Source organism: Diplodia corticola (assembly GCF_001883845.1).
Source record: "Diplodia corticola strain CBS 112549 chromosome Unknown scaffold5, whole genome shotgun sequence".
Lineage (NCBI taxonomy): Eukaryota > Fungi > Ascomycota > Dothideomycetes > Botryosphaeriales > Botryosphaeriaceae > Diplodia > Diplodia corticola.
This window is the reverse complement of record NW_017971484.1, coordinates 738,115-759,158: the sequence shown is the minus strand read 5'-3', so window position 1 is coordinate 759,158 and position 21,044 is coordinate 738,115. Positions and strand designations below refer to the sequence as shown.

The following is a 21,044-nucleotide window of genomic DNA, read 5'->3' as shown; positions in this document are numbered from 1 at the left end:
TAGCTATGTCAGGTTTTGTGCATCGTCGCTGCTTCATGACTCAAACACTGAATCTCAGGAGCCGAGGACCGACGTCAGTTCTGCATATAGGCGACGGGTAGATTGACGTTGGACTGGACACGATGCCAAGGTAATAGAGATCACATTTGCCGTAATACAGGTTGCAGAAGGCTGCACAGTGGGTGACGAAGGAAATTGACCGATCTACATGGGCAACAGAACCCATATATCTGGATTTATAGAGTTAAAATACTCCCATCTGCCTATGAAAGAAAGCTCGTTGGAGCCTACATCTATGTCGGTATAATTGCTTCAACTGCCCACAGCGAGTATCGCCGAAGGCCAAATTCTTTCGTCACCCACTGTGACCTGGACCGGATAAGCTCCGCCGAGGATTCTGCACTCTGTGTCCTGTGGGCAGTTGAAGCAACCATCCGGATGAAGCCTCGAGTTTCGAACACATCTAAACGTAGGACTCCACTGCCCACGTACGTTGTGAGAGTTGGCCCGATAGTTTTGTGAGACAGGTGTAGAGGGCTTGCAACTTGCAACCCGCTGTGGCCATCCGGAACACCAGGCGCTTCCGTCCATCCGTGGAATATTCCCTCATAGACACTGCATCTCGATCCTGCGCCGCTCAAGACATGTAACGGACCCTTGCGGACTCTTGCGGACCCTTGCGGGCACATCACTACCCACACCGCAACCAGCTACGCAGCCACGCCGTCATACGGCTTCCGCGTCCAATCGGACAGCGCGAATATCACAAACTTCTCGGCCAGCGAACACGACAACGCGCCGACAGATCCCGTTTCCCGCAACTCCACATTCCCCTGAGCCCGTAGCCATGGGCGCTCTCGTTTCCCCGAGCATAACCGAATGAACGCCGACTGAATGCCTGCCACTCCAATGACCCGCTTCTCGTAGCCCGACTTTTGTACACTGCCTCAAGCAACCGTCTCCTCCACCATCATGCCCTCAACAGCGCCCGTCAAGCCAGTCCTGTCTGTCCCGTTGCTCCTTGTCCCATTGTCCGTACGTAGCCCCACGGCTGCTTCGGACTCCTTCGAAGTGTGTGGCTCCTCGCGCAGCTGCCGCAACCTAGAATGGCGAATATATGTCAGTGCTAGTGCCAACGCCTACTCCGGGCAGCCTTGCTCTGGAGAAATTGGAACACTGCAACCACGCTTGCCAGAGAAGAGTGTACAGGAGGGCGGAGACGAATGACTCAAGCGTTGCGGAAGAGCCGACACTTCGATCCGTCGCAAGTTCGGAATTGACCAAGGAAAAATAAAGGCTTTTGCTGCGAGATCAACTGCGTCGGAGCTGAAGCCCTCGGAAAGAAATGCTCCTCTCCTGCAGACGAGTCCAGCTGCTTCTTCCGGCACGCTGTGCAGGCGACTGGGTTCAACCGCCCAAACCCCGGGTGTGCTGCAAGAACTCACCTCCGCTTGTGAGGCTTGCCACGCTGGTGCGAGGTGAGATTGTCGTTGCTCTCAAACCATTTCGCGCATTCCTTGCAGTAGAACTGGCCAAGGGCAGGCAGGTCCTCCTCCGCCTTTGTTTCCTTGTAGAGTTGGAGGTGGCGCTCAGAGCGTAGGTCGGCGTAGACCTGGTCGACGTCGCGCGTGTAGCGGCGCGTCTTCTTCTTGGACTGCGCTCCCCGGATGGCGGGCATGGCGATGGATGCAGACGTGCGGATAGCGGCGGCGGCAGATATCAGCGCGGGTGTGAGCTGCGTCTGGCGTTGCAGTGCTTGCGTTATCGCGAGCAAGACAAGAACGCCGGCCGGTAGGTACAAAATTTGGGCACCGCGCCCGGGCGGTGTGGCCGGTCCTCCGAGCTGGGCCGCGCCGCGTCATGTGCAAATGCCGCCAGCGCGGAACGGCAGGCCGTCACAGCCGCCCATGCAGCGCGACGCTGGCCTGTGGCGGTGGCACAGTGGCAGCGCGCTCGCAGGCGCAGCGATGTGCTCCCACTCCTACCCCGGGCGGGCGATGCGAGCCCAGGTTGCATTCGCCGGGCCAGCGAGGGTGCGGCCCGGTGGACCTGCCACATGCGGCACGCTTGTCGAAGCGCAGACCTGCAGACCTCGCAGATTTTTTCTCGGTGTCAAAGCTCCTTCGGCGCGGTCGTCGGGTCGAGTGCGGGCTGCACGTGCGGACCAATGGAACGAAAGGATGACCTCAATCCCTCGGCAGAGCGGCCGGGCATGGACGTTGGCTGCTGTTAAAAATGCGCGCGGCTGATTGGCCGGCCTTCTCCTCGCCGGGGCGGAGCGATCTCAAAGAGCTGTCCTCCATCACCGCCCACTTCTACACTTCTTCCTCTCCACCACCATCCCTCTCCCCTCACTCTCTTCTTCATCGCCGCCCAGCATGCAGCGCTTCTCGCGGCTGGCCCGCCGCGGCCTGGCCACCGTCAGCGAAGCTCCCCTCAGCCGCAAGGTCCGCCAGAACATCCACGAGGATGGCAACTTCATCAACTACGCCAAGATGGCGGAGAACCTGTCCATCGTGCGCGGCCGCCTGAACAAGCCCCTCACCTACGCCGAAAAGATCATCTACTCTCATCTCGACGATCCCCATAACCAGGAGATCGAGCGTGGAAAGTCATACCTGAAGCTGAGGCCGGATCGTGTTGCTTGCCAGGATGCCACCGCCCAGATGGCCATTCTGCAGTTCATGTCCGCCGGCATGCCCTCTGTGGCCACGCCCACCACCGTCCACTGCGACCACTTGATTGAGGCGCAGGTTGGCGGCGAGAAGGATCTTGAGCGCGCCACGGACATCAACAAAGAGGTCTACGACTTCCTGTCGACTTCGTGCGCCAAGTACAACATTGGCTTCTGGAGGCCCGGCTCTGGTATCATTCACCAGATTGTCCTTGAGAACTACGCGTTCCCCGGTGGTTTGATGATTGGCACCGACTCGCACACCCCCAACGCGGGTGGTCTGGGAATGGCCGCCATTGGTGTTGGTGGTGCTGATGCCGTCGACGTCATGGCCAACCTCCCCTGGGAGCTCAAGGCCCCCAAGGTCATTGGTGTCAAGCTCACCGGCCAGATGTCTGGCTGGACTTCTCCCAAGGGTAAGTCAATTGATCTCCACTCCCCTTTGTTTTGCAACCGTCCTTGCCCCACACGTCTCGACCGGCCCCGCACGGGAGGGCAGGACTTGCAGGCACCTCTCGGTGCTCCAATTGACGACCAAGAATGAGCTGACGACTCGCAGACATCATCTTGAAGGTCGCTGGCATCCTTACCGTCAAGGGTGGTACTGGTGCCATCATTGAGTACCACGGTCCCGGAACCGACTCACTCTCTTGCACTGGTATGGGTACCATCTGCAACATGGGTGCTGAGATTGGTGCCACCACGTCTATTTTCCCCTTCAACGACCGCATGTACGACTACCTGGCTGCTACTAAGCGCAAGGACATCGGTGACTTCGCGAGAACGTATGCCAAGGATCTGCGCGAGGACGAGGGTGCCGAGTACGACCAGCTCATCGAGATCAACCTCTCCGAGCTGGAGCCCCACATCAACGGCCCCTTCACTCCCGATCTGGCGACTCCTATCAGCAAGTTCAAGGATGCCGTCAAGGAGAACGGCTGGCCGGATGACCTCAAGGTCGGTCTGATCGGTTCCTGCACGAACTCGTCCTATGAGGTAAAGTCCCACACAATGCTACGAGCCTAGCTTGAGCTAACCTTTGCAGGACATGAGCCGAGCCGCGAACATTGCCCGTGATGCCATGGCGCACGGCGTCAAGGCCAAGGCCCTGTTCACGATCACTCCCGGTTCGGAACAGATCCGCGCTACTATAGAGCGCGATGGACAGCTGAAGACCTTTGAGGAGTTTGGAGGAATGGTTTTGGGTGAGTCCCGGATGAAAATCTTGCATGGGTTTGTCGCTAACGAAGTCGGTACCAGCCAACGCCTGTGGGCCATGCATTGTGAGTACAGCTCTACCTCTGCTTTCCTGAACTTTCAATCTGTTTGAAGCCTGCTCATGAGCGCTATCTTACTGAGCCTTCAAAATTGCTTGAATCCTGCACACGTGACTTAGAGCTAACATTGGTGTGCGCAGGGTAATACCTTCCATTTTCCTTGATTGCACCTTCCCCTTCCCCCATCCCCCACTTTCACCCGCCGCCACCCGAAGCCACGCGTGCGAGGCGTCAAAAGCGAGAGCAAGCTGCCGAGGAGAACAAGCGCAAGCGCAAGGCCGAAGAGCTCGAGAAGCAGCGCGTCAAGATGCAGAAGCAGCAACTCGCAGATGCCGAGGCCGTCCGCAACAAGCGACTTGAAAGGCAGCGGGCATACGAGGCAAAGCAAAGGCCCGAGGACCTTGAAGCCTTCCACTCCCCAAGAGGACTGCAGGTCCAGAGAAGGCTTCCGAGGTGTACCACACCAGAGCTTGCGAGTCGTCCAAGAAGAACCTAGATACTCATCCTGTCCCCGATTACATCTGCTGACTTTTTTGAATGAAGGGCAATGGGACAGGAAAGACACCGTCAAGGGCGAACGTAACAGCATTATCTCGTCGTACAACCGTAACTTCACGGGCCGCAACGACGCCAATCCGGCAACGCACGCCTTCGTCACGTCGCCCGACCTTGTCGTCGCGCTCACGATCGCCGGTACTCTCAACTTCAACCCCCTCACCGACACTCTGAAGGGCGCGGACGGCAAGGAGTTCAAGCTGAAGGAGCCCCACGGCGACGGTCTGCCCACTCAAGGTTTTGACCCCGGTCGCAACACTTACCAGGCTCCGCCGGCCGACCGCTCGAGCGTGAGCGTTGCGGTTTCTCCGACCAGCGACCGCTTGCAGATTCTCGAGCCGTTCCAGCCCTGGGACGGCAAGGATGCGGAGAACCTCCCGATTCTTATCAAGGCTCAAGGCAAGACTACTACTGACCACATCTCTATGGCCGGCCCCTGGCTGAAGTACCGCGGACATCTGGACAACATCTCGAACAACATGCTTATCGGCGCCGTCAACTCTGCGAACGGCAAGGCGAACAACATCAAGAACCAGACTGACAGCTCCTTCGGCGCCGTTCCCGACGTTGCCCGCGACTACAAGAAGAAGGGCATCAAGTGGGTCGTTATCGGCGACTGGAACTACGGCGAGGGCTCTTCCCGCGAGCACGCCGCTCTCGAGCCCAGGCACCTTGGTGGTCTTGCCATCATCACCAAGTCCTTCGCCCGTATTGTACGCATTCCTCGTTGCCCTTCCCCCTGTTGGAAATGCATGCTAACCAAGTTTGCGCAGCACGAGACCAACTTGAAGAAGCAGGGAATGCTCCCTCTTACCTTCTCCAACCCCGAGGATTACGACAAGATCCAGCCCGATGACAAGGTCGACCTTCTGTGCACTCAGCTTGCCGTCGGCAAGCCCATGACTCTCCGTGTTCACCCGGCCAACGGCGACAAGACCTTTGACGTTGAGCTGTCGCACACTTTCAACGAGGGTCAGATTGAGTGGTTCAAGAACGGTAGCGCGCTGAACACCATGGCCAAGTCTTCCAAGGCATAGAGTAGTAGTAGTGGTTCTTTGACTTCACTGGTATATGATGGAAGTTCGATGATGTTTCTTTGCAGAGTTTCAGTGTACTTTAAGGGAATCGGTATTTTCATTTACTGGTATATCATGGCGGCCGAATGACAATGTCGTAACAAATTTTCCATGCGTGCAAGAGTGAATCATGTGCGACAAGACCATCGACATTGAGTTGTCGCACAGTTTGAACGATGGTAAGATCGAATGGTTCAAGACCGGCAGCGCGCTAAACACCATGGCCAAGTCTCCCGAGGTATAGATCAATAGTTGAGGGTAGCGTGTGGTGGATTTTTTTTTTCGCGGTTGTAACATTTGTGTATGTTGAACCATAGGCGATTCGGAACAGTAGTTTCACTTTACTGGTATATCATGGCAGTTGAATGAAGGGTTTCTAATGAAGCTTCTCTATGTGCATGCAAGAGTGAAGTAATCATCCGTGACGACTGCATGTACAAAGTTCGAAAGAAACTAATACAACCATATGGGCAGCGGAATCCGGTATCTAGATGCATTTGTACAGTTTTAATCCTTACATTTACATCCGGATGTTTGCTTCACCTCCTTATAAAGTAATACTGTTTAAATTTATCTACATAGGTAGGAAAATCCGGTATCTAGTTGCATTTGTGTACTATTAATCCTTACATTTACATCCGGATGTCTGCTTCATCTCTTAACGTCCTGAGCAACAAAAGTTCGCCAAGGGGCCTTGTCCAGCTAAAGGGTGCAAAAGCATATGTTATAAATAGGATTTGATGTCGGCGCATATGGCGAGCATTAATGGGCATAGAATGACAAACTCTAAGGTTTTAAGCATGATCAAGGCCATATTGCAGGCTAAGCGTGACTCCAACAAGCAGATGGAGGAGCCCGGCAAGGCGATGCTGAAGGGCAAGCGGGCAGAGTCGGAAACTCCAGCCAAGCCGTTGTGGAAATGGCTTCTACACAAGAGAGAGAGAGAGAGAGAGAGAGAGAGAGAGAGAGAAAGGAGTATCGAATGTTTAAGCAAGCTACGTACCCATGGCTCAATCATCCTTCTAAGCCAGAAAAAGTACCCGGCAAGACCTTTTCCGAACACCTGAATCAAAAAGCACTTTTTAACTGAAAGTCAATTGGCTCCCAGGGCTGTGTGAGGAAGCAGCACTCCACCTTGCTAAACCTCTACCAGGTCGCAATCCACCGCCATGAACTTCCCAACGAGTTTGTAATCACTCATGGGTATTCCACCAGTTCAGTGTAGGCCTTCCAAAGCACCAAGAGGGTAGCCTTGGTGCGGTTTTGGAGTGAACTATCCTGAGTTGGAAGAGAATCGTTTATAGAAACGACTTCGAAGTGCTCTCGTCATAGAACCTCATCATATTCTCAAGATGACTCGGTCGATCAGGCTACCTTTCGTCGGGCGCACGCCGGCAGGGTCCGGGTTGGTGATCCCGATGGCGTGAATGGCATTGATTATCTGTTTCTTGGTACACGATTCGAGATCTCCTCTTGACCCAAGCCTGGGTAACGGCGTCTTGAACGCTAGCTTCACTTGCGAAGGCGGTTACGTACGGGCTTTCTTTGCACCAGAAGGGCTAGAAAAGCCGGAGACGGGTTGAGAGTCATCCGCGGGCCGTCTGCGGGCGTTTCTCATGTCAGTGATAGTCTGTCCTGGGTAGGGGATTGAGCAGGGTGGAAATCGCTCTTACTTTTCGGCAGAGCCCGATGGCCGTGGGGTAGGAGGGACTCGGCTGGCGGAAGCCTCGGCTCTACTCGGCCTGAATAACTAATTAGTATGATGCTCCTGCGTCAAACTCGTTTGTAAGCTCACCTGCGCTGCCTCTGCGCCTCTAGAAGGCCGTGCTCGAAATCCAAGACGCGGCCCTCAATCACACCCGCCAGGTTCGGGTGAAGTGCGTCATAGTGAATATGCGGCGTAAGCCGCACGTTTTCGTGGGCTTGCCCGAATCTGGCTCTATGAAGTAAGACGAGGGCCCTATCGTGGATATCCATGTCTTCCAGGTCAACGGGGTGGTAGACCCTGTCTGGGTCAAGACGCAGCATGAGCTCGAATTTCATGATTCTTTGGTCGAGTTTTTCCCTCTCCGTGCTGTTCATCTTTCTGATCTCTTGGCGGAACGATGCGACCGTCTTACCACCCATTCGGTTGGGAGCCACGTCGAAATTGTCCTTGGCGGTTTTTGCCAGCAGCTGGCCACTCTCTTCACACTCCATATCATTCGAGGTAGTCTGATCTTCCTCGCCGAAAAGGCGCAGCTGTTCCTCCCCGCGACGCAAGAGCTCTGCGATGGGTGACTTGTGCAATGCTTTGACCTCCGCATTTCCCTCGTTCAGTAGCGTTACCAATAGCTCCCGCATTTCTGTAGAGTATGAAGCCGTAGCGAGGATTAGCTTTTGGTTGTACAGCTGCTGCGAATCGCGGTACTGGTCATGGCTGTTTGCTGTTTGGCACCTCACGATGTTGACTTGATGTTTCTGGGAAATCTAGGGTACGGTAAGTTTCAATCTCGTTTGAAGGTATTTATCTGCTGCTTTGTTGGGGGCGAAGGGGCGGTGAAGCTGCTGTAGAGTGAGTGAGGCTTTCTACTTACTCGGACAAGTCGGCCCCAGGCCTGCATCTCCATGCCGGCATTGATGGCCCCAGTGGCGACGAAGGCATGGTGTGCAGCGCCGTGCATGTTTATTCCAAGGCTCGGCACGCCGTACATTATGATAAGGCATGATAGGTCGCTCTCCTTGGAGTTGAAATTCTGTATCAACTCTCTCCTGTCATTGCTAGACAGGTCTGAATGCAAGACATATGTCTTGACGTGGAAGAACTGAAGGACGAGCTCGAAAAACCACGCCACGATTGGCGTATCTTCGGTAACCAGCAACTTCGATTTTTGGTGCAATACCACGTCGCGTACCTGGCGAAGCAGCAAGCGAAGCTTTGGGGACCCCCAACAAAGGTATTTGAGGCGCTCTCTGCGGGTGGTGATGGGGGTAATATCCCCAGGTCTCCTCGTCTCCCGAATGAACCAGTCTATGTCGTGATCTTTTGACCGATACCCTCGCATATCTTCGACCAGCGTATCGAAACCCTTGTTGCTCATTGAGAGGTCCAAACGGCTTACCAGAGTAGAAGATGCCACAATATTCAATCGGCGGACTGCGCGAACAATTGGAGGAAAGCGATTGTCGCTGTCTCTTGCTCTAGACTTCTTGGTTTTGTTAAGCACTGGCGTTTCGAGGGCCTCAGCATACTCGCTACATGGACTCGGTCAGCTTCAAACTTATTTGTGAATTTTCATGGGAACCTTACCGAGCGAAGAGACGGTGTAGATACTGTGCTTCACCGGCTTCGCTGCTGTTGTAGGAAACTTCAACGGTCGTCACCTTGTGCTCGGGCATGAGTCCGCCTAAGGATTGCATGCGGGAGCCCTCTTCCCTCGTCCATGGTATACTTGAGGCCGTAGAGCGCTGACAAAATATCCTCTCGCGGATGTAGGTAAAGTAGCGACTTATTGTCGCGGTATCCTGGCGCAGCAACGGCCAAACCCTGGTCCAGTGTCAGTACTGCAGATTCGAATCACTGCAATAGTCTCGATGGCTCAAAGGCCAGCTGCTCGCAATGCGACGCACCTGTTGGGGTCCATGACGATGTTGCGGAGCTTATTGGAAGGCTCAAGCTCTTGCACAGCGTCGAAAATCTCCCATGGTCTCTGCGCATCTTCTTGGGCATCCAGCCATTTCGCTTGCTCATCTACGCGACACGGGTCAGTCAGAAAGACGCAGAAATTGGCGGACAATAGGAGAAGAAGATGGGAAAGGTGATCACCCACCTGTGGCATCTTGACTGATGGTTTTCTTGACCTTCGGCCAGAGGAGAGCCAACAAGCCTACGATATCCTGTGGTAGATGTCAGTGTTTCTACTCTTCAAACTTGTTTGAATGGAGGGGATGGGTAACCCACGGATGCATCATTGAGCTGCGGCGTGGCTGTCAAGAACCAATGGATCGGCGATTCCAGGAACTTGACAGAGCGGTGTACGAGAGTATCCTCGTGCCTGAGTTTGTGACCTTCATCCGCAATAACGGCAGAGAAAACGCCAGTGTATCGGCTCTCATAAACGGCCACGCGTTCTTCTTCGAACTTGGGTACGAACACAGCTTTGTGCTTGTTGTCGTCGGTCACTGGTACCCACTCCTTATCCAGGCTTCGTACCGCCCACGTGTCATAAGGGACAAGAAGTACGGTACGTGATGCTCGAGGGTCCGACTGGTCGAAAACATGCCTCAGATTTGGGGGCCATTCCGAGAGCTCAAGCGGCGCGGCTTGCATAGCTGCTTTGGATACCCATTGTCCTCGGAGAGGACCAGGCCCTGGCTTATCGCCATGACCTAGGATGAGGTCGAGGCCCGGGAAGTATTGGTAGAGAAAGCTAGACCATTGGTCGAACAAATAACTCCCCATCGTGAGTAATAGAATGGGTCGGTGGTTACCATCGGTTGTTTCCGCCATGTGCTTGGCGAAAGCTGTCATGAAAAGGCCAGCCGTAGAGGTCTTCCCAGTTCCCGTCACATCCGCGAGGACGCCCCCGTAGCTTGGGAGCGACCGAAGACTGTCGTAGACCTCCTTTGCTGCAGCCTCCTGACTGGGAAGGACATAGTTAGGTACGTACCCCAACGAATGTTGCAGCATCCAAGCTGCACCCGTGACCTGAAGGTCCAGGAACTTCCAGCTGGGGATGTCGAGGGTTGTTGTCGAACACATGTCGAGCGACGCGTCATGGCTGTGTTTGGCGGTAGATGTCATGCCCAGCAGGAGCCTACTGTCTTCGATGTTCAACCCTGTTTGTGAGTCGGAACCTGCGAATGCTGCTGCGACCTGAAAATGACGCTGAACATCAAACTCATCATCCTGAAAATCCCAGAGTCAGCGGCTGATGTTATGTTTCGGAACAGAGCAGGTATGGGAAACAAGAAAAGAAAGATGAGACTGCGGGAAAGTACTTACGTCGGATAGCAGCATTGCTGCGCTTGTCTTGCGTTCAGCAGCTGCAATTTCATCCCGTAGTTGCTCTGACAGCGTCAAGGTCTTTCTGGGCGTACCCTTCTTCTTGTCTTTCTTAGAAATGACCAGACGAGACCCCGGACGACCACTGGCGTTGCATTGCACCGGGAGGCTGTCGTCGAGCGTCAGGACATGGTCAATGGTGTCGATTTGCCATTCTAGCAGACCTTCGGCGCTGTAGACGTCTTGACTGTTGTATTCCTTGAGCATGGCGGCTCTCTTGGAGCCCGGGGGGAACAGGTCTGCTGGCATGGAGAATTTGCGGAGGGCTGAGAGGCCTGAGGCCCCAGAGAGGAAGGCCTTGACTTGGGCCTGGGCTCTCTCTTCGGCGGTACTTGGTAGCCTCTCTCCATCTCCATCTTCAAACGTGTTTGTGATGTCCTCGATCACGTCATTCTCCGCTTGTCCCGAGGCCGTCTTTTTTCTTTCGACGTCGCCGGCTTTCTTCGGCGGCATACCTGGTTCAGGTTTCAGTGGAATGGTCCTTCAGACATGTTTGCAATGGGTCTCTACTCACTGACGGTTCACTTCTTTTGCTACACCTGGGTGAGAGCGTGGGATTTGGGTGAGAGCGCAGGATTTGGGTGAGAGCGCGGGATCTGGGTGAGAGCGCGGGATTTGGGTGAGAGCGCGGGATCTGGGTGAGCGTGCAGACTGTGCCACTACGGGCGATCCTTACACGATATATCGTGTAAATTTACACGATATATCGTGTATTTTACACTGTCGTTTCGCTGTGTCTGAGCGTGTATTTTACACTCCAGCAATTGTAAAATACACGATATATCGTGTAAAATACACGATATTTTAGAGAAAAAAAATGAGACGATTTTAGGTAGAAATCTCGTAGCGAGATTCGAACATAGACACTTACATAAGAGAAGAATAATAATTAATTTTATAACACGGCTATCTAAACTATCTATTAGGTATTTTAGTACACGCGCAAGTATTCGCTAACTAATAATATTTAGTATACTTTTAAAAAATTTTCGAAAAAACCTTAGAAATTTTTAAATTTTTTTAAAAGGTCTTCTACGTGTATTTTACACGATATATCGTGTATTTTAGAAGATATATTTTTTACACTAAATATCGTGTATTTTACACGATATATCGTGTATAGAAAAATATCGTGTAAAATACACGATATATCGTGTCTCGCTAAAATTGCCCGACCCTATCCACACGTTTTCGTGTAAAATACACGATATATCGTGTAAAACGACAAAATACACGAAATATCGTGTATTTTACACGATATTTCGTGTAAGAATCGCCCGTAGTGTGCGTGAGCGCGCGGAGGAAGAGGAGTGGTGGTGTTTTTATGGGCACAGAAGAAATCTGAAGGCGAAGATGGCATGTGCTGGACCCTGCATACGACCTGACGAAGACGGCACATGCTGGACCCTGTGTACCAACGACCTGGCAGGATCGGGCAATGCCGCCTTCCGAAACGGGTAGCGAGCGCTTTCCGTTGGCGCAATTCGCAGCGAATTTCCACGCACGCGGGCGACTGGGTCTAGGTACCTAGCCACATGACAAGATGACGCTCGTGCCTGCAACTTCCCATGCTCGAGATATTTCATTGGCTTAAACCTACATTTACGTCGGGATGTTTGCTTCGACTGCCCGTGAAGCAGTGCTGCTAATTATTAAACCTACATTTACGTCGGGATGTCTGCTTCGACTGCCCACACGAAGCATCAACGTAGCCCAATCCTTTTCTGCATCCACTGTGCTTGAAGCTCTTGCCAATCGGCCCAAACCGGGGCTGAGGCGGGCGCGGTCGAAACGGGAGTTGCGGATGCTAAAAAACCAAGTAAGTAAGCGAGCCGACTGCGAGTCTTCGATTCATGCCGAACAACAACCTGCACCGTTGGCCAACAGCTCCCTCCCGCCAAGATGCCACACATCGAAGTCATCCCCATCACCAGCGGTGCCGCACCGGCACCCGGCTGGGCATATGTGCCCGATACTGGCTACGACCCGAGCAAAGTTGCCATCAACCCGACCGCCCGCAAACGCACTGCTCGCCAGGACCTCGCTGGCGCACCCGACCTTACCGGCCGCCAGCAAACGCAGCTACATAAGCGCATTGCCGAGCTCGACCGGGAGAATCAGAAGGAGGTGGCGCTGCCAGCGAGAACCAAGGAGCGAGCCTCTACTCCGCGAGAAAAGGCCGGCCGGAAGATGACGCCTGCCGTCCGCAAGATCCTGCAGAGCGGCCGTACATTTGCGCATTGGCTGGCGGATGAAGAGGCGTTGAGTGCCCAGCGCCATGCTGCTGGACAGTCGTCGGCTGTACAGACGGCGGCGGCAAGCCCGGCGCCCAGCTCCTCAGCAGCTCCCTCGGGCACGCAGAGCAGTCGCTCGAAGAAGACACTGGCATCACGAACGAAACGTAGCGGATCCACTGCTGTCTCTTCGAGTCCCGCCACTCCAACTGCACAATCCGCCCTTTCGACTGGCAGCGTTGCCGCCCAGTCTCCAGCCGCCCAATCGGCAGCAGAAGCCGAGCTCACAGATGCACCGCCGATGGAGGAGGATGCTCCGTTGCTTTGCTCAGTGGCGCCTGCGGCTCCCTCAGTCCAGGAGATCCAAGCTCTGCTTGCGCACCCTCCGTTGCCGTATGGTGCTGCGAGAGCAGCGCCACCCAACCCTGAAGGCCCCCCACGCCGGCAATTTTGTGAGATATGTGGCTATTGGGGCCGCATAAAATGCTTCAAGTGCGCTGCAAGGGTTTGTGGGCTCGAATGCAAGAGAGCTCACGATGAGACTAGTTGCTTGCGCATGTAGAAGCGGGCATGCAACCATATCACGAGCGCACACGTTTTATAGTTCTAGGAAGCGGGCCCAAGCACTCTGGGTGGGCGAGATACCCTTTTCATTTAACCTCATACGAAGCAATACCACTTCGTCCTACCACTTTTTCGGGGCGCTAAGGCTGGCCCTTGAGAAGCTCGCACTTACTACGGTGGTGTCCTGAGACTTGAGTCTCTGCTTCGCCGTTATACCAGTCCTATCCGTAACAGGTGTGGCGTTGATGATGTTGTCGAACTCATCGTCCATACCCGCGATGTCTGACCCTGATTCTGCATCGGAGTCTTCTTGCAACACTGGTGGGACTTCGGATCTCGTCTCAGCCTCCTTCTTCGCCTCCGGTTCGGGATTGGCGAAGGGTTTCGAGGCCAGCACGCGCCGGCGTAGCTCTGCCATTTCCTCTTCGTCATCAGACTCCTCGGGTGGTAAGCCGTACGGGTCACGTTCCTCCTCGTCCTCGTCCTCGTCCTCGTCCCCAGCCTCTTTTTCTTCGTCTTCGTCATCCGAGTCGTCCGGGACGCGTCTGTTCATGTTGCCACCCTCCCAAGCATCACCCTCTCCTAGCGCTGCTTTGTCGTCTCTGCTTGTGTTGTATTCCCTCTCGATCTTATCCAGCCAAGCCTGCTCGGCCTTCAAAACCTCCTCTTCGGTTGAGCAGGCAGCGTAGCGCTTCAACAATGCGGCATTCATTTCAAGAAAAGCGTCGCCGTAGGAGAAGGATGCGAGTATTTCCTCAGCCCATTCGAGGTGCCCACAGATAGCGTAGCAAGCGGCAAGTGCCTCGACACAGTTCAGTCGCCACGGCCGTCCATAGTTGGTGGGGTTCGCAGCGACTAGGTATGGTAGTAGGCGCTCGCACTTGCCGCCAATGCGCGAGAAGGGCACTTCGTCGATCCTGTTCCACGAGGCCTCGACGACTGCGGCACCGTACTGCTCGCACAGCTCGCGGTCTTGGGGGGAAACGGTCTTCTTGGCCTTTGGCGACACGACGACGCCGGCAAACTTCTGGCCGATGTGCAGCTCGCGCATCATGCCGAGACGCATGAGGCGCTTGCCGGAGCACCGCTTGGCGTCGCAGTGCCCCAGATCCCATGCGGCAGCCTTGAAGGACGGTCTCTTGGCCACGCGCTCGCCCTCCTCTTCGCCGCCGTCCTCGGTGTCGCGTGGGCCCCGTTGGCGAGGCGGGTTGCTGTATTTCTTGCCGCCACCGCGGCCGCCGCGACCTCCGCGGCCTCCAAAGCCGTCCTTCTTGTGGCGCACCATGCTCGCAATGTCGGTCGGACCCAGGGACTGGTGCGTGTGTGCACCGGCGGATGATGCAGGGCTGTGCGGGCGGGGCGTGGGCAGCAGCTGTGCGGTTGCTTGTTGCGGGCAAAAAGTGAGATGACGCGGGATTCAAAAAGGCGAGCTCGGACACCCCTGTTGCCCCAACCCCCACTGTGCTGGAAGCCGTCATCCCGGAGCGTGGCCTGAACTCGCCCAGCTTCTGGCTAATAACATCACCGCTCCTGCCTCGCCTTCCACGCCCCGCGCGCCTCCGCTCTCACGACCGACGCTCAATTCCGCTCCCTCCGCTCCCTCCGCTCCCTCCGCTCTCTCCGCGCTCTCGCGCTCTCGCACCCTGCCCACCGTGGAGGCTACCTCAGCCCGGATGGCGGCCCGCGACCGCTTCGGCGGCTTCGCTGAGCCGACCATGACCCCATTGCAACGCTACATCATGAACGCCTGCGACCCGCAGAACTTCGAGCCCAACCTGGCCCTCAATATCGAGATCGCCGAGCTGGTCAACCAGAAAAAGGGCAGCGCCCCGCGCGAGGCCGCCATGGAAATCGTCAAATTCGTCAACTCGCGCAACCCGAACGTCTCGCTGCTTGCCCTCAATCTGCTGGACATCTGCGTCAAGAACTGCGGCTATCCCTTCCACCTGCAGATCAGCACCAAAGAGTTCCTCAACGAGCTTGTCCGCCGCTTCCCCGAGCGACCCCCCGTCCACTCGTCGCGCGTCCAGAACCGCATCCTCGAGCTGATCGAGGAATGGCGCTCTACAATTTGCATGACCTCGCGCTACAAGGAGGACCTAGGCTTCATCCGCGACATGCACCGTCTGCTCAGCTACAAGGGCTACACTTTCCCTGCCATCAGGCGCGAGGATGCTGCGGTCTTGAACCCCAGCGATGTACGTATCTGGCTGCGCTGTCCGTAAGAGCGCCCCACTGACCCGGCCTGCAGAACCTGAGGTCCGCCGAAGAGATGGAACAGGAGGAGCGCGAGGCCCAGTCCGCCAAGCTCCAGGAACTCATCAGGCGCGGCACCCCCCACGATTTGCAGGAAGCCAACCGGCTGATGAAGGTCATGGCTGGCTTCGACACCCGGAACAAGACGGATTACAGAGCGAAAGCGGCGGAAGAGGTTGGCAAGATACAGCAGAAGGCCAAGCTGCTCGAGGACATGCTCCAGAAGCACCAGGCCGGGGACCAGATCAAAGAGGGCGACGTTTTCGAGGTACGCCCGGGCGGGCCGCTCTCTTGGGAGGCGGTTGTGAAAGCTGACCGCATGCAGGAGCTCGCCAATGCTTTGGCAAGCGCCCACCCGAAAATTCAAAAAATGTGCGAGGAAGAGTCGGACGATCACGAGGCTGTGGCCAAGCTGCTGGAAATCAACGACAGCATACACCGGACTCTGGAGCGATACAAACTCATCAAGAAGGGCGACGTCGAGGGCGCCGCCAAGATCCCCAAGGGTACGCTGGGCGTGAGCGGGGCCGGTGTCAAGAAGGGCCCGGACAACGAACTGTCTCTGATCGACTTTGGCGGCCCCGACGAAGCAACAGCTCCCGCCGGCCAACCGAGTGCCAGTTCGAGCGCTGCCGCACCAAAGGGGAACGCGTTGGAGGATGACCTACTTGGCCTGAACCTGGGCGGCAACGACAGCTTCCAAGGTGGAGGCATTTCTCTCGGCGCCACAAACGGGGCTGGTACGCAAGCCTCAGCTTGCATTTTTATGGGTATGCTAACGGTGATCACCAGCCTTCCAGCTGCAGCCGACCTCACAGACTCCTGTGCAAAACCTCCTCGGAGGCGGCCCTCCAGCGTCCCAACCGACTTCCCCACAGCCGAATTACAACGCCTTTGCCGGACTCGGCGGTCCTTCCTTGGCTCCACAACCGACTCCGCCCCAGCAAACTTCGATGTTTTCGCCGCCCCCTCAGCAACCGCCGCAGAAAGCTGCAGACCCTTTTGCTGCTCTCGCATCCCCCCGGACTGCATCCCCCTTCCAGTTCCAGCAATCCGTTAAGCCCGCAGCATCCCCGTCCAGTGCTCTCGTCGGCCTCGGAGGCACTTCAACCCCACCTCCCGCTGCTCCGGCACCAGCACCCGCAGTTAATGATGACGACGAGTGGAACTTTGCCTCGGCATTGCCGGACCAACCGTCGACGCAAACCGTTATTAACACCAGCATAAGAACTGATTTCACCGTGTCGCGTCAAAGTGATGATGTCATCCACATCCATGCGGCCATATCAAATAACATGCCCACACCCGTTTCTGAGCTTACAATGCAGCTAGCCGTCACAAGGGTAAGCGCGTCGCTCAATAGAGGAACCGAGCGTCCAGAGACTGACACACATACAGGGCTATACTTTGAAGCTGGAGCCCCAGTCTGGCAGGCTATTGCAGCCCAACCAGCAGAATGGCATCACGCAGAACATCCATCTGCATGGCGTCCAACGCGGACAGGGTGCGGCTGTCAAGATGCGCTGGAGGGCCAGCTACATTCTCGGCTCAGAGCGCAAGGAGGAACAGGGTGAGATATCGAGTCTGGGTGTGTCATGAGAAGGTACGAGTCGAATCTGGAAGAACGGTTGGTCTTACGCTTTTCCGCGGGGAAATTAGAGATTGGGGCCTGCCATTGCGACGGTAGGTCGAGGCTGGTGGTAAGTGGAACGGAATAGGATACCAGGATTGTCAAAACAGATGGTTATGTTGAGATAAGTATCACAGCTCAGGGTCTGGATGAAGAGTGAAAAGCTTCCCATGCTTCGACAAGGGTTACCTTGACAGTTGTTTAGCAGCCCCTGTTTTCATGTGCAAAGAGCGCTACTTGTTGCTGCCTCGAAGAATTGAGACATGAAAGACCGAGGTCTACGTTCGGATATTTGCTTGAAAAACGTACGCGGAGTCTATCGAGGTCACGGAAGGGCGACCTCCGCTGCCACTCATTGTACCAGTAAGAAGCCGCCGCACGCTTGGCGATCTTCATCCAGGCCTGCCTTTCATCTGCCGAACACACTGCCCGTGCACCCAGCACCCATGCAGAGCAGTCGAGGTGTCGTCCCATCTCAAACCTGAAGCATTGATCCCTCAATCTTGTTTTCAATACCACACCCCAGATCGCACGCCGAAGGCCCGAGGCCCTGTTGCTGGCATGTGCGAAATGGCTTCCTGCGCGCCGTGAACGATGGTGCGAAGCTTTTATCCGAAGTCCCCTATACGAGATAATTGTGGATGGGGGAGGGGGCGTCCTGCATTTTACCCGGCGGCGCCACGCATGACTAGCTAGGCGATCTGTACGTTAGGGCGTCCATTCTTAAATTAACCTCTCTGAACGGTCCATCACGTCAATCACCATACATGAGCTTTACTCGTCTCGTCTGCTGCGTCTGTTTCAATGCTGCTTTTTGTTTCCGCCATTCGGCACAGCGCAATCGCTAGATTTGCGAGATGCTGTCCGGGGCGTCTAGACTCTGCACGGTGCCTTGCCTTTCCGGTGCACCGCAAATATGTCTACTGTCAGAGATATGTACATATATACAAGGCCCATTACAAGCCAAATGGGTAAGTCCCCGGGTATCTAATCTAAACGGTGCTAGGATCAAGAACTTGAAAGAGAAAAAAGAAATCCATGAAGAGAAAGTCGTTATTTTCATCATAAAAGGATTGCGGCCAAAATTACTGCTCCGCCAGTCATAATTGACCACGACACGGTCACGGTTTCGGCGCCACCAAGGGGCAACTTGCCGTTGACCATGTACTGGGCGTCGCCTTTTGCCGATTCATTGGCCGGCCACGAACCACTCGAACTCGTCGAGGCGGCGGCGTTGGAGCTAGTAGTCGATGCTGTCGCTGCGACAGTCGGTGCGGCTTCGGTAGTCGGTGCGTACGTGAACGGGCGGGAGGTGGTCGAGGGTGCGGAGATGGTTGAGTAAATGACGGTGGGAGCGGCGGGTGGGGCGCTTGAAGTGCTGGACTTTGCAACGGAGCTGGTGCTGCTACTGCTCGAAATGAAAGTCTCGGTCTTGGTGGTCTTGATGGTAACAACGGCGCCACTGCTGCTGCTGCTCGAGCTGGTGGCGGCGGTAGTAGTAGTCGCAGGCGGGGCCGGATCGCGCCACTCAAACCAACGGAAAGCGCCGAATTCCCAGTAGGCCTCGGTGAAGGCCTGCGGATTCTCTTTGACGTAGTTTTCGCAGCTGTCATAGCCCGTGGTCGTCGGGCACGAGCCGCTCGGCCAAGTGGCGGCGCCCCAGTCGCCGCACAAGTCGATGTTGACGACAATGCGCATATCGTTGAAGCGCTTCGCCCAATCGCAGTCGGGACCGGAGAAGTGGGCCAGGGGCTTGCCCCAGGCATCGTTGCTCGGAGCCAGGGTTGGCGGATCAGCGCCCAAATTGATTGCGGCAGCGACGTCGGCGGGCTTGGCCTGGGTGCGGCCGAAGAACCAGACCTTGATGCCGTCGTCAGTCCATTGCATGGCGACGGTGCCGCCAGCGGCGCTGTTCAAGGACTGGCCGAAAGTGGGGACGTCGGCATTGGTCGTCTTTCCCGAGCCTGCGTAGACGGCGCTGGTGCCAGTCGGGGCCTGGATCTGGCAGCCGGTGTTGTCGCCCGTGTCGGCGTCGTACGCGCAGTTGCTGGAGAAGACGGTGCCCGTGTAGTCGGTCTTGGAGTAGCCCAGAGCGCCGGATCCGTCGTCGCCCGAGGCGGGAACGGCGTCAATGGAGCAGGCGTTGGCCTCGACGCTGCTGGTGTGCAAGGTCATGTAGTTGCCTGCCTGGTCGTTGGCGCCCTCGAGGATGTCGATCTCGCCGTTGGCGGGCCAGTCGCCGTCGCCCAGCATCCACAAGGCAGGCCATGTGCCGCAGCCGGCGGGCATGTGCATGACGTCGACGAGCAGGATGCCGTGGTTGTACGTGTCGTTGCTGAAGATGCGGACCGACGGGCGCACGTCATCGACCTTGTTGGTGGAGTCGACGCCAATGCGGACGGTGGAGTCGGTGGTGCTGATAAGGCCCTTGCTCGCGGCATCCTGGCGGGACTGGTAAGCGACGGTGCCGTGGGTCGGGTCGTCGCCGTCGTAGAATCCAAAGTTGTTGAAGAAGTGCTGCGGGGCGTAGTCGCGGACTAACGTGTACGCAGCGGACGAGCCGTGAGCAAGGAGTGAGGCGGCCAGAAGGCTGGCCAGGCGCGGCATGGTGCGAGGGAATGGACGGGGGCCGGGTGCTGTTGCAAGGAAAGGACGGCAGTGTGTGGATTGAAATAGGGAAGGACTGGGGGGACATCTGGGGGACACGGCTTGCACATGGCAAGATTATAGACAGACGCACAATGGCCTTGTGGAGACGGGCAGAACGAGAGACGGGCCTCAGAGGCACGGCGGTGGCGGCGACTTGTAGAAGGTCGAGGCCAGTGTGCAAGGGGAGATCTCTCGAGGGCGCTAGCCTGAAGAGACTATGTCAAACAGCCAAGGCGCAGATTGAGCAGCGGGATCCAATCGTGGAGCAGGCAGGCGCTGGGCTGGGAGGACCCACAAAGCGGACCAAACGGCCAAAGTGGGTTGTTTGAGCGCCAGCACATTGCAGTCCGGCCGGGGGGGGGCGCTGCTCAGAGAAATGACGGGGTGATTGCCGGGCATGCGCGCCAGCACCCGCCGCCTGCCGCCTGCAGGTGCGCCGCGCATTCAGGGGAGACAGGCCAGCGCGGCACCCGGGGCAGTCGCGCGGCAGCAACGGCGGCAGCAACGGCGGCAGCAACGGCGGCGTCGACTGCTGCACTTGGACGACTGGACCGCTGGACCACTGGACGAGCCCTGGGCCCGTGCTCCATCGGTTCTTTGTCGGCCTTTAGCTCGCAACGTGTGAAGCTGAACCGTCCCTCATGCTGGTCTTGGCTCGCCCTGCCGCATGGCCCACTCCGCTCTGACTGTTTCTCTGCCTGCCGCTCGTGAGACAGCCACGCATCTTGGTTTTCTTGTTTTTTCTTTCTTTTTTTCCCTCTTCTCCGGTCGCCGGGCGTTCGATCAAAAAGCCGTCTTGGCGCACGTCGCCCGGTAGACTACCAGTCATCAGTCGGCATCCGTTGCTTCACGCTCTCGCTCCAGCTTCACCGCTCATGGCCTGTACTGTGTGGTTCTCTCTTCGTATTCGTGGCTGGGACCCGCACGAAGATTGTTGTTGACCGGTGCGAAGCTCCAGCGTGACTGCCACAGCCGCTTCGCTCCTCCCCGCAGCGCGAAGGAGCGCCGGCCGTTGGTGCGCACGGGAGGCTACTTCCTGGAGGGCGGGTGAGACGGCACTGTTGACGTGCCGACGCCGAGCGCAG

The 21,044-nt window shown here is 56.3% G+C and overlaps 7 protein-coding genes across 7 annotated transcripts; 3 read left to right on the top strand and 4 right to left on the bottom strand.

The window, feature by feature from the left end:
- Positions 1-947: 947 nt before the first annotated feature.
- Positions 948-1,678, bottom strand: BKCO1_5000226 (zinc finger protein; the record flags this gene model as incomplete). The annotated part of the gene is made up of 2 exons (XM_020276819.1): positions 948-1,101; positions 1,446-1,678. The coding sequence occupies 2 exons, from the start codon at positions 1,676-1,678 to the stop codon at positions 948-950; spliced, it is 387 nt and encodes a 128-aa protein (XP_020134120.1).
- A 700-nt stretch (positions 1,679-2,378) lies between these two features.
- BKCO1_5000225 (aconitate mitochondrial) lies at positions 2,379-5,543 on the top strand (the record flags this gene model as incomplete). Its single annotated transcript, XM_020276818.1, has 7 exons — positions 2,379-3,090; positions 3,234-3,670; positions 3,720-3,879; positions 3,935-3,957; positions 4,190-4,430; positions 4,495-5,219; positions 5,280-5,543. The coding sequence occupies 7 exons, from the start codon at positions 2,379-2,381 to the stop codon at positions 5,541-5,543; spliced, it is 2,562 nt and encodes an 853-aa protein (XP_020134123.1).
- Positions 5,544-7,251: 1,708 nt separating this feature from the next.
- On the bottom strand, positions 7,252-11,079 carry BKCO1_5000224 (dna repair; the record flags this gene model as incomplete). Its single annotated transcript, XM_020276817.1, has 8 exons — positions 7,252-7,324; positions 7,378-8,051; positions 8,159-8,816; positions 8,872-9,108; positions 9,192-9,312; positions 9,392-9,458; positions 9,523-10,470; positions 10,567-11,079. The coding sequence occupies 8 exons, from the start codon at positions 11,077-11,079 to the stop codon at positions 7,252-7,254; spliced, it is 3,291 nt and encodes a 1,096-aa protein (XP_020134122.1).
- Positions 11,080-12,528: 1,449 nt separating this feature from the next.
- BKCO1_5000223 (hit finger domain) lies at positions 12,529-13,422 on the top strand (the record flags this gene model as incomplete). The annotated part of the gene is made up of 1 exon (XM_020276816.1): positions 12,529-13,422. The coding sequence occupies one exon, from the start codon at positions 12,529-12,531 to the stop codon at positions 13,420-13,422; it is 894 nt and encodes a 297-aa protein (XP_020134125.1).
- A 123-nt stretch (positions 13,423-13,545) lies between these two features.
- BKCO1_5000222 (rli domain-containing protein) lies at positions 13,546-14,709 on the bottom strand (the record flags this gene model as incomplete). The annotated part of the gene is made up of 1 exon (XM_020276815.1): positions 13,546-14,709. The coding sequence occupies one exon, from the start codon at positions 14,707-14,709 to the stop codon at positions 13,546-13,548; it is 1,164 nt and encodes a 387-aa protein (XP_020134124.1).
- A 388-nt stretch (positions 14,710-15,097) lies between these two features.
- Positions 15,098-17,279, top strand: BKCO1_5000221 (vhs domain-containing protein; the record flags this gene model as incomplete). The annotated part of the gene is made up of 5 exons (XM_020276814.1): positions 15,098-15,622; positions 15,676-15,948; positions 16,006-16,420; positions 16,473-17,023; positions 17,079-17,279. The coding sequence occupies 5 exons, from the start codon at positions 15,098-15,100 to the stop codon at positions 17,277-17,279; spliced, it is 1,965 nt and encodes a 654-aa protein (XP_020134127.1).
- A 1,093-nt stretch (positions 17,280-18,372) lies between these two features.
- BKCO1_5000220 (glycoside hydrolase family 16 protein) lies at positions 18,373-19,917 on the bottom strand (the record flags this gene model as incomplete). Its single annotated transcript, XM_020276813.1, has 1 exon — positions 18,373-19,917. The coding sequence occupies one exon, from the start codon at positions 19,915-19,917 to the stop codon at positions 18,373-18,375; it is 1,545 nt and encodes a 514-aa protein (XP_020134126.1).
- Positions 19,918-21,044: the final 1,127 nt, after the last annotated feature.